Consider the following 12496-nt stretch of genomic DNA (forward strand, 5'->3'; position numbering starts at 1 on the left):
GGTAACTCCTAGAAAAAAATTTTAATTTATTGAATTATAGTTGATTTACAATGTCGTAGAAGTTTCTGGTGTACAGCCAAGTGATTCATATATACATATACATATAATTTTTTTCTACATTCTCTTCCATTATGGGTTATTATAAGATATTGATACAGTTCCTTATGCTACACAGTAGGTCCCTGTTGGTTATCTATTTTATACAGAGTAGTGTGTATATTTTAATCCTAAACTCTTAATTTATCCCTCCCTCTCCCCCTTTGGTAACTATAAGTTTGTTTTCTATGCCTGTGAGTCTATTTTTTTTTTTGCAAATAAGTTCATTTGCATCATTTTTTTAGATTTCACATATAAGCAATATCACATATTTGTCTTTGTCTGGCTTACTTTAGTATGAAATCTCTAGGTCCATCCATGTTGCTGCAAGTAGCATTATTTCATTCTTTTTTTTTTTCTTTCTTTCTTTCTTCCTTGGCTGCTCTGTGGCATATGGAGTTCCCAGGCCAGGGGTCAGATCCAAGCCACAACTGTGACAATGTTGGTCCTTAACCCACTATGCCAGGCTGGGGATCGAACCTGTGTCCCAATGCTCCAGAGATGCCACCAATCCCATTGCACCACAGCAGGAACTCCTATTTCATCCTTTTTTTATGGCTAGTATTCCATTATATATATGTGATGAACACACACACCGCCATCTTCTCTATCCATTGTTCTGTCAATGAACATTTAAGGTGCTTCCATGTCTTGGCTATTGTAAAAAGTGCTACAGTGAACATTGGGGTATATGTATCTTTTTGAATTATGGTTTCTCTGGATGTATGCCCAGGAGTGGGATTGCAGGATCACATTGTTTTAATTTCAAATTCCTTTCCTGGTAAAGGGGAAAGTGATTAACTTTTGTCTTAAAATCTTACATCCTGAATACTTGCTATAATCACTTATTAATTCCAGGAGGTTTTTTTTTTCTTAATCATTTGTTTCGGATTACTATAAAGACAGTAATTCCAAACACAGTTTTATTTATACCTTCCAAATCTGTTTATCTTTTATTTCCTTTTCTTATCTTATTGCATTAGCTAGGACTAATATAAGTAATATTGTGTTTTTATTTTTATTTATTTATTTTATCTTTTCTAGGGCCACACCTGTGGCATATGGAGGTTCCCAGGCTAGGGGTCTAATTGGAGCTGTAGCTGCTGGCCTATGCCAGAGCCACAGCAATTCGGGATCCGGGCAGCTTCTGCCACCTACACCATAGCTCATGGCAATGCCAGATCCTTAACCCATTGATAGAGGCCAGGGATCGAACCCACAACCTCATGGTTCCTAGTTGGATTCATTAACCACTGAGCCACAACGGGAACTCTGATATTGTGTTTTTAATTTCAAATTTCAATTGTTCCTTTTGGTACATAGGAAAGCAACTCTCAGTTTTGTTTTCTTGATCAGCCTGGCTAGAATTTCATCAAATTTATTGATCTTTTCAAAAACACTCAATTTTTGTTTCACTGATTTTCTTTATATTTTCCTGTTTTCAATTTCACTGATTTCTGCTTTAATTTGTATAACAATTGCTTATTTTAATTATAAACACAAGGTAAAGTTATGTGGGACTTAAAAGCATCTGTATTTAATTACTTGTCTTAAAACATTTCTTTTGTAATACTGATTAATAAATTTTAAGGGACATAATATTCCTCAGTCTACTTAAGAGTTTAATCTCAGGAATTCCCGTCGTGGCGCAGTGGTTAACGAATCTGACTAGGAACCATGAGGTTGTGGGTTCGATCCCTGCCCTTGCTCAGTGTGTTAACGATCCGGCATTGCCGTGAGCTGTGGTGTAGGTTACAGACGCGGCTCAGATCCTGCGTTGCTGTGTCTCTGGCGTAGGCTGGCAGCTACAGCTCTGATTAGACCCCTAGCCTGGGAACCTCCATATGCCACGAGAGCGGCCCAAGAAATGGCAAAAACGACCAAAAAAAAAAAGTTTAATCTCAAAGATGGTATGAAGTAAAACACATAAATAATCCACAAACTTCTTAGTAATGTGTAGAAATGTACTTTATTTCATGCAAAGCTACATAATTTCCTATATTTTAACAGCTAGCCAAATAAACATTTCAAAAAATTCATTACATCACAATAAATTAAAATACTACAAAGCGACTTCAAGTCCATGAGTTTGTCAAAACCAAACTGAAGAACATTATGCATAGATAAGGCCAAAGATGCTAACTTCCTTATAGGTAGCACTTTGCAGGTTTTTCCAAATACATATTTGAAAATGTAGTGAGAATCTGCAGAAAAAAATAGTTAAATCTACAACCCACTGGTCAAAAAAGAAAACATTTGCCATTACATACCAAGAATATAAAGATTTAAAGACGAATTTGGCATACTGCACCAAAGATGAACATAATGAACATTTTGAAAATTATGATCAGATGCACATTTGAAAAGGTTATCTTCTATTTTACCTAATCCACTGAATTAGATAAATAACAAGTATTTTATTAATGCAACACAGAAATTAGGCTTTTGGTATACTTTGCTTGGTACTGGTATACATAAAAAGACACTGAAGAGATGTAGGACTATTTCAAATTCATACTGGACTACTAAATTTAAGAATATTGCCCCAAGGAAAAAGGTTCTGGGCAGAACTTATTTGAGAAAGTTTTTCTACTTAAAAGCAATACTATAATTAATTATAAAAACATTTTATAAAAATTAAATACCAGGAAGTAACAACATCAATATTAGAGCTCTTTTTTCCAATGCTATAATTTATAAATATATATATTAGATTACAGTAACTTAAAAGACAGGTCCACATGCTTTCTGTCTTCTAAATGAGAAAAATCTTTCAAGTTGTGTTCAAAATACAGACAAAAACAAATCCATTGGATTGCTTTAAAAAAAAATACACAGTCTCTCCCCTACAACTTGGTGTAATAAGTAGGGAAGATGCTAGCCAGCATTTTTTTGAAATACAGCTCTAAGTGATTAGGTTGGTAAGATTCATATCAATTATACCAACTCAAAATGGTGCTGTAGAGTCAGATTAACAAATTATGACTTTACATTTGTCTGCCACAGTAAAATACTCTTCCTACTCTTGTGCAAAGTACAGCGAAAGCCTCCTTTTGTAAAATGATTTGAAATCAAGATAATCACAAAAGAAAAGATTTTCATGGGAAGAAAATTAATTCTCCCTAGAAAGTATGTTAAAAAAACCAATGTCTTTCAGGATATCTCTGAGAAGAGGAATATGCTAATATTCTTGCTTTATTGACAAATTTTAAATTATGGCAAGTTTCAATCAACCTCAATGGACAAATCTTTGAAAACGGAAATAAAATTCTAGGAAAACTGGGCTGCATATGAAAAGAATTAAGGGTGAGTGTTCCCATCACAAGGGGACTGGGGATGATGGCACAGGGCTAGTGACGAAGTTGGCTCATAGGGAGATGCTCTACTGGAGATGGCTCATAGGGCTGGTCTATAGGAGTTAGTACAGGGAATAACACTGTCTAGTTTTCCAGTTCTATGAGCAGGAAAGAAGTATCCATAGATAGGGAATTCATTCTTCAGAAGGCCTCTGTAACCCTCTTGTATTGTTCCAACCTCTCCTAATGAAAACTTTGATAATGATGTACATTATTTATGAATTCCTTTTCATAAAAAGAAGTCTCAAGGTTCTTAAAGTTTGGGGTTTGTTTGATTTTTAACAATCACTGTTTTTGCAAATCTAATTTTATGCAAAAACATTACATTGAGAATAACTTATTTTACTGACATGCCACAGTAAAAAAGACAATACACTGAGCTAGCATATGTGACATTTATCTTCTGACATTGCTTAGTTGCCTAGCAAAATCTGTTTCACTACTTTAAGTGCAATAATGCTATTCAAGTAGTGGGATCTGTAGTCAGAACTACTACCTTTTGAGTATACTGATCATCAAAAACAACGTGCACACAAAACAAACAAGAAAAAAAAATGTCAGCACATTTATAAGTCATACTATAAAGAGGCTTCAAAAAGGAAGCAAGGTATAAAAGGAATGAGGGAAGAACGAAGAAAAGATAAAATTTCTAAATCCATTTACTTCTTAACATTCAGAATTTAATATCATACGATCCACTACACTTGAGATTCAAGTATGTTAAGATTTTTCAGGGACATGTTTTGCCTCATAGTGCAAATGTATTTATTCTTGTGATTTTCATGCATGACCCATTCAAATCACAAGTATAAGACTCACATTACTGAACAGTATGAATTACAATTATGGAAAGTTTCTTTTTCCTTTAAAATACTAATGAACACAAAAAATCAAGGACATTCCCTAAATCTACTAAAGGCATGAAAAATGAGGCTTGCTACTATACATCAATGAAATTCCTTCATTAATATTCTAAAGTATACTTAAAAAACATACACATTGACTTTCTCGTCCACATTTAATTTCATTTGGGTACAGAACCAGCATAAATTTAAGAACTAATAATCTAATCAAATAGTAGAGTCCCAAAACAAATCAACTGGCAGCATTTTTTTTGGAAAGTTTTGATTGTCAAATTCTCTGATCTATTCTTTATAAATTGAAAAACCTTCAACTGTTCTGATTTAGTTCTTAGCATTCTTGTGAAATGAGGGCCTCTTGTGTGATGAAATTATTACAAAGCCCTTGTGATCATTTAGTAAGATAACAAATTCTGATAATTTTTAATAATCATTTTTACAAAAATGCTCTACTGATAACAAATAATTAATGTAGTAATGATATAGTAAAAATATTAATTAGCAATTTATAGATTCATGAAATTACTAGATTATTGTTATTATTTATTTTTTTTGCAACGGTTGGTTATTTTGAATTACTGGCTTACTAACTATCCTTACCTAACAATTATTTAGAAAAATAATTTGGACAATTTAACCAGATACCTATTATTATGTAAATCAACTATACTTTCATTAAATTTTTTTAAAAAAGAAACACATCAAAAGGTAATTGCTGGAAGTAATTCTTCAAGAAATACACTTTACATGTGAAGTGTATGAATTCAGTAGTTAATATTTTGCAGTAGATGTTATTACATTTTAACAAGCTTCTCAAAACAGAAAACTTTTGTTCTTATTACAATTATTGTACACAAGATGGCTTAACAAATATTAATTTAGTTCCCCAGCAATAAACTCTTAGTGTTCCAGGGTTAAATTATTACTTCTAAACACAGACTTACCCAGCCAGGTAACCTTCCTATATGATCATATATGAAATCCTGTAAGATAAATTCTGCTTAAAATTTAGTCACATACTCTGGGTCACTTAAACAACCAAAAATTACTTTGGAAATAACTCCAAAAGTCATAAAGGGATCTATATTGTTTGTGATGTAGTATATATACTTTAATTATTATAATCATAAAAATGTAATAATAAAGGAAAGTATACGTTTCCTTTAAATACTTCTATTGATTTATCTTAGAGTATTGGGTTTTTTTGTTTTTTTTTGTCTTTTTGCCATTTCTTGGGCCGCTCCTGCAGCATATGGAGGTTCCCAGGCTAGGGGTCGAATCGCAGTTATAGCCGCTGGCCTACGCCAGAGCCACAGCAGCACAGGATCCGAGCCACGTCTGCGACCTACACCACAGCTCGCGGCAACGCCGGATCCTTAACCCACTGAGCAAGGGCAGGGATCGAACCTGCAACCTCATGGTTCCCAGTCAGATTTGGTAACCACTGCGCCACCACAGGAACTCCTATCTTATTGTTAAGTTATAAAAGTAATTTGATCATTTTTCCACTTCTACAATAGCATCTGAGTTCCATGATAAAATCTGATGAGAAACATTATACTTAAATATTCCAAAGTAAACCCAAAGACTAAATAATAAAACAACATTATTTTCACAGTATTTTGATTAATTATTTCAAAACAAGTTGTTGCTATGGGGACCTGTAAGATTCTCCGTAATAATAAGAGACTGGACCCCTTTCTGGGGTGATCCTTTTCCCAACCAATACCTTCAAATACTACCTAGTGGAAAACCAGCATGACTAACAACTTATTTTGTCTTTTTCAACTCCACTATATAAACTTAGTACCCTCACAATAGCTTTGTGAGGTAGATCAGTTGGTAAATAGCAAGTATCATCTTCACTTTGAAAATGAAGAAACTGAGGCACTGAAAGGCTACACGATTTGCCCAAGGTTTCAGTGGTCAATCATGAAATTACAGTGTTAAATTATCTGCTCCTGGCCTACTGCTCTGACTACATTTCACAATAAAAAGGCTGTATGTGTCATATGTTCTTAAATGGGCAGTTATATAATCTTCAATTGAGAGTGAAATCTATCCACTGATAATTATTTTAAAGGGGATCTAATCTCAAAGACCATAACAATTTAAGAAAATCAGGTAATTGGGATGATACACTAGTCCTTTCAGTATCTGCATAAAACTGCATCTTATATAAAATTTACATAACACTAAGTAAAGAGGAAAATAAAAATTATGAAATTATGATTCAGGGAAAAATTACCTTCAAGAAACATATAATCAAACTGTCAGGGTGACTATTTAATTCATCTCCAAATTGGGATTCTTAAGAATGAGAAAGAGCACTACTAAAAGTTGTGCAGGATAATAGGTGGCAAACTAAGATGGCCAAGGGCAAGCTCAAGTACAATCACCACTGGGTGAACTCATAGTATGGATTCTCTAAGAGTTGCAAACATTTCAGGGACATAAAAACTCTCTGCAAACATGCTGTCCTCAACTATATTCACTGTACAATAAAACACTTGATTATTTAAAATATAATACCTAACTCTGGCCTAAACACAAAGTTTAAAAAATGGAATTTAAAATAATATCATGTTTAACCAACAAGTTCTTAGACATCTCCATTCTAAAATAGTTTTCTGTTTGCTGTAAACAACAATTTAAGTGGCTTATAAGGTTAAGTTTATTGTTAACCACAATTTAACAGTAAATGGATCACTTTTTTACATTTGAATAACCAGATGTTCTTTTTCAAAAGGCATTAAACAGGCACCTTTAGAAAGTAGAGAATTTTGTGAGACTCTATTAAAAAAAAAAAAACCCTCACTATTTACCATTTATAATTATGATTCTCCTTGAATGGAATGATCAACACTTAAATCAATATACTAAATGGTAAAGATGAACACTTCTCTCCGAAGTCAAAATGTTTTACAAAGCAATACCAAAAGCATAAGACAATTTCCAGTTTCTACAAAGGACTGAAAGATAATTCATCACCTGATTATAGTATACATGCTGAAGAAACATCAGTTGAAGTATAATCTTAATTAAACATGCAAAAACCTCACTAATTTGCATACAGAGTTGAAAAAGCTTTCTACATTCAGTTATATCTGATAAATAAGCCTTGTTTTAAGACATGGGTTTTGTAAATATGCTTATTATTAGAGGTCTCGATCTCTTTGGGAAATAAAGGATCAACATATTGTTTAGAAACAGCAAGAATGTAGATCACAATAATGAAACTGCGTAATATTATTCATTTATATCTTATGGCTTGCTTGGACCTTTAAAACTGTTTTCCTGAAAGAAAAACCAATCTAAAACAAACTGAACTTCATGTTTTCAACTGATCTTTATCATGAAATAAAACCTTCCCCTGTAACTGTACTTCTAAGGCAGACATTTCAGGAATGGTATGTGATAAATCCTATTAGAAAAGATGATATTCTATTGATGAACAAAAACCATTATTACTAAGATATAATTAATTTTTAGTGCCTTTTTTTTACCCTGACACTTTTCATTGAGAGTTCAGTGTAAATTTTAGGGCATACAGATGTTCTTAAAGACTGAACTTATGTGTTGATCTTGGTTATTATTCCATAAATTCTTACAGACTTTAAACATCATCAAATATTCTGGTGCGAGACATTGAAAGGTATCGTCCATCAGGTTGATACCTGCAAGTTGGATAAAGAAATGATCTGAGGCAACAAAAATAATAAAGGAAAAAGAAAAACAAGGATACATTAAAAGGAAATGGCTACGAATGTAAGCACTGTAAAACCTATTCAGTAGCTGAAATCAGAAATTTAAAATTTTCCAAGGATGTTATTTCAAAGGGATTTGCCTAATTGTAAATCAACCAACAAATGTTTTAGAGTCTATGACATATGACACACATGGCAGGGTGAGAAAGTAAAAAGAATGGGGTGGGAGATGTGACATCATGAAACCTAAGAGATTTAATAACTACTCTAGATTGTTGAAATAAAGAGAATATTCTAACTTTTTTGCTATTTATAGGTAATCCTATAGCAAATAGCTTCATGTATATGATGTTTTGCTTTTTACTTAATTATTTCTACATAGTATAATGGCTAAAAGCACAGAATCCATAGTCAGAGTCCTGAGTTATAAAAGCCTGACTCTCATCTGCAAGTTGTAGAACCTTGTAAGGTAAATGCCTGAGCCTCTCTGGATTAAAATCCAATTGGATTTACAACCATAAAACATAATTACTGCTGCTAAAGTGCTTAGAATAGTATTACAGTTATACTTACATAACTATTGCTAAATATGATACATTTCATAAACAGGATTGTCAGAAACAGTCATATAAACATTGTCAAGATTCTGTCTATTGATTTTAATTCTTTCTTCTTTATAGTACCACTAGTATACTTAGGAAGCTACTAATTTCAACTACCACTACTGGATGCTATAATTTTTTACATATAAAAGCATCAGGAGGCATAAAAAGGTATCAAGGATCATTAATATGCTTTTTATTAGTAGTAAAAATGAAAATTTTCCTTATGTGTATTTATCTCATCAAGTCAGAATGTTATTAAAATTTCAGAGGAATGCTAGAGCCAAAATGACACAGCTGGAACTTACCTTTCTGATTCAGATTCAAGAGGATCATCAGTGAATGTTTCTGCATTAAAATCCAAAGGTTCTGCATCTTGGAGAAGTTCTATTCGGTCCCTTTCAGTCCTATTACTAGCCCTAGTATATTTGGATGCTGCTGCAAAGGAAGAAAAAATAAATTACCTTCTATTGTCTTTATGGGTCACATTCTATGGACATAAGGAAAGTGGAGATTATAAAGGATCTGACTTTTGATTGTGAAAACATCAAGAAAAGATAACTACATGGTTACCTTAAAATCATATTAAAATGACTAAAAGTACAATAGAAAATAACAAAGAAACGTTCTCCCTTGTAGTCAGTCTAAGCTTAAGAGCAGCTACCATCAGACTTAATATTTAACTATGGTCTAATAACAGTGAAATTTTTCATATCAAATCAAGTTACAGTTGGTTTCACAGTGAATCCAGGGCTTGCTACATTTCATTTCTTGCTAGGATTTTCCTTAAGGTGTAAGCAACTCGAAGTCTTCAAGAGAGGCTGGAGTCTTTCTCCTATGAGGCAAGAGTTGAGGACAGTAATGTCCAACAGAAATAAACTGCAAGCCCCATATTTACTTTTAAGTTTTCTAGTAGCCACATTAAGAAAGTAAAAAAGAAACTGTGAAATCAATTTTAATATGTTTAAGGCAATATATAAAAAATATTTTCATTACAACACAGCTACACTGCAAATTTTCAACAGCCATATGTGGCTAATGGTCATTTATGGTCATCCTGGTCAGCACAGATCTAGAAAACTAACTCTCTCTTCTCTATGTGAAAGGGGTTTTCTTTATAAATAACCTGAATTTTCATAATGTTATTATGAGCAGTCCAATAACTATCTTACTGGTGTAAACTTCTTTACAAAACAGAAATAGACTCACAGACAGAAAATAAATTTATGGTTACCAAAAGGCGAATGGGTGGTCAGGGACGGAAAAATTAGGAGTTGGAATTAGGAGACACATACTACTCTACATATAAAACAGATAAAAAGTAAGGTCCTATTGTATAGCACAGGGAACTGTATTCAATATCCTCTAATAATGGAAAAATAATCTACTAAAGAATATATATGTATGTTTATGTGTGTGTGTGTGTGTGTATAACTGAATCACTCTGGGAACTAACACAACATTGTAAATCAACTATACTTCAATTTAAAAAAAAAAAAAAACCTAACTATAACATAGTTCTTTTTGAAAACTTAAGGCAAAAGTTTTGCCTTAAATTTGTGGACTCTGTCCTTCATAATTTCTCTCATTAATTAGCAAATACTGCCTACTACATGCCAGGTTGTCTTCTCTTAACCATTCTCCTATACTTCCAGATCTTCCACTCCGTAAACTCCAAATCCATGATAAGCTTCCAAATCTCTTCAGAGAATCTTGCCTCTATATTCTAGCTTTAATTGAAACTTTGGCTTTCTCCTATTTCTTCTGCCTTACATCTTATCCAAACACATCCTTTCTTCTTCATCTCCAGGGTCACTGCTTACTTTATACCCTCATCATTTTTGGACTGTATTACTAAAACAGATAGCAAACTGCTTTCTATGTTTCACTTTCCTGAAATCATGCTTCATATAGATGTCAAATTCATCTTCCTAAACCCCAAATATGAGCATGCTTCTTTTAGATTGAAAAAGTTTGTTTTTTTTTTTTGTTTTTGTTTTTGTCTTTTTGCCATTTCTTGGGCCACCCCCATGGCATATGGAGGTTCCCAGGCTAGGGGTCGAATCGGAGCTGTAGCCACCAGCCTATGCCAGAGCCATGGCAACACGGGATCCAAGCCGTGTCTGCGACCTACACCACAGCTCACAGCAACGCCGGATCATTAACCCACTGAGCGAGGCCAGGGATCAAACCCTCATGGTTCCTAGTCGGATTCGTCAACCACTGCACCGCGACGGGAACTCCTGAAAAAGTTTTATAACTATTCATTTGACATCTCCTTCTCCTACCAGAATGCATATTTGAGTGTCTTCTTCCTCCTATTCACTGAGGGATGAAAAAGAAAAGTCACTACAGAAACACATTTAATAGTTCTATACAGGCATTTCTGAATGGGTAACCCAGTCCTCAGTCTCTATGCAAGCAAGCATAAGGAAAAAATTTCTAAGAAAACTAGACAACAAATTACTTACATCTGTTGGTACTAATATCTGAGAAGTTTGATTCTTTTGGGTCAACATGAACATTCCTGTTTCTAGTGGAATCTTCTCTACTGTGACCATAACGTTCTTTCCATTCCTAGGAAAGAAACACAAATACATATATAAGACAAGAACACACACAGTCAGAAAATAATTAATCAGTGTTAACAGATTATATACATAGAATGATATAATCAAATTCTTTTTCATCAGAAATTCATCAGATAATCAGTATAATTAGCAGTGTCTTTAAAAATCATAGATCAATAATTTTCTTATCTCCACATGATTTTAATAGTTATCAACCTTAATGTGAATAGACATTTACAGACAACTTTGCTAGCTATAATTAAGTTATTGAATTCTAAAATGTCAAAATAACATTACAACTATGATAAAGTGACTTTGACCATGTAAGAGTTACAATAATTCATGACAGTAAATGAGATGTTAACAAAATTTTCTTCCACCAAAAAAAAAAAAAAACCAAAAAACAAAAAACAAATCTTAGAGTCCTGAAAAGTCCTTTCTTTTTTTATCTATTTAGGGCTGCACCTGCAGTATATGGATGTTCCCAGGCTAGGGGTCAAATAAGAGCTGAAGCCACTGGCCTACACCACAGCCACAGCAACACCAGATCCAAGCTATGTCTGTGACCTACACCACAGCTCACGGCAATGCCAGATCCTTAACCCACTGAGCGAGGCCAGGTACTGAACCTGTGTCCTCATGGACACTAGTCAGATTCGTTTCCGCTGAGCCACGATAGGAACTCTGAAAAAGTCATTTCCTGATAGCAAAATCAGAGTTGTATACAAATATACTTAGGTAATGATTCACATGACACTGTGTCTTAGCTGCACTACAACCATATTACCTCGGATTCTACTCATTAAATTCTTAGAATTGAAAGGAACTTTAGAGGCCCTAATTTAATCTCCCATGCAGTGCAGGGTTTCATTCTAAAATAGCCATGCCAGATGCTACTTGGCTCTCTACTAGAAGACATGGGAATTTCTATGTGATTATCCTGTTGCAATTTTTGTTGTTGTTGTTTGTTTGATTGATTGTTTGCTTTTTAGGGCCACCCACATCTGCAGCATATGGAGGTTCCAAGGCTAGGGGTCTAATCAGAGCTGTAACTGCAGGCCTACGCCACAGCCTCAGTAACTTGGGATCTGCGACCCACACCACAGCTCACGGCAATGCTGGATTCTTAACCCACTGAATGAGGCCAGGGATCGAACCCAAGTCCTCATGGATGCTAGTCAGGTTTGTTAACCACTGAGCCATGCCAGGAACTCCTATCCTGTTGCAATTTTGGTATAAACCATGGAAGTTTTCCCAGAGAGGTGACCTCTATCTCCAGTAACTTCCACTCTTTGGTTCTAGTTA

General features: G+C 34.0%; 1 protein-coding gene across 11 annotated transcripts in view; it reads right to left on the minus strand.

Moving 5' to 3' along the window:
* Positions 1-12496, minus strand: part of LMBRD2 (LMBR1 domain containing 2) — a 60609-nt gene that overhangs the window by 11486 nt on the left and 36627 nt on the right. For 4 of the 11 annotated variants that reach the window (XM_013990625.2, XM_013990626.2, XM_021076987.1 and 1 more), the window contains 3 exons: positions 11093-11198; positions 8930-9059; positions 2047-8013 (listed from right to left, as the gene is read on the minus strand). In XM_013990625.2, coding sequence (XP_013846079.1) covers positions 7929-8013; positions 8930-9059; positions 11093-11198 — 321 coding nt within the window. In that variant the 3' untranslated portion in view covers positions 2047-7928. Of the gene's footprint in view, positions 1-2046; positions 8014-8929; positions 9060-11092; positions 11199-12496 lie in introns of those variants that run through there. The other 7 variants (XM_021076990.1, XM_021076991.1, XM_013990628.2 and 4 more) reach the window with 6 other exon arrangements.

This window comes from Sus scrofa, chromosome 16 (assembly GCF_000003025.6).
Source record: "Sus scrofa isolate TJ Tabasco breed Duroc chromosome 16, Sscrofa11.1, whole genome shotgun sequence".
Taxonomy (NCBI): Eukaryota; Metazoa; Chordata; class Mammalia; order Artiodactyla; family Suidae; genus Sus; species Sus scrofa.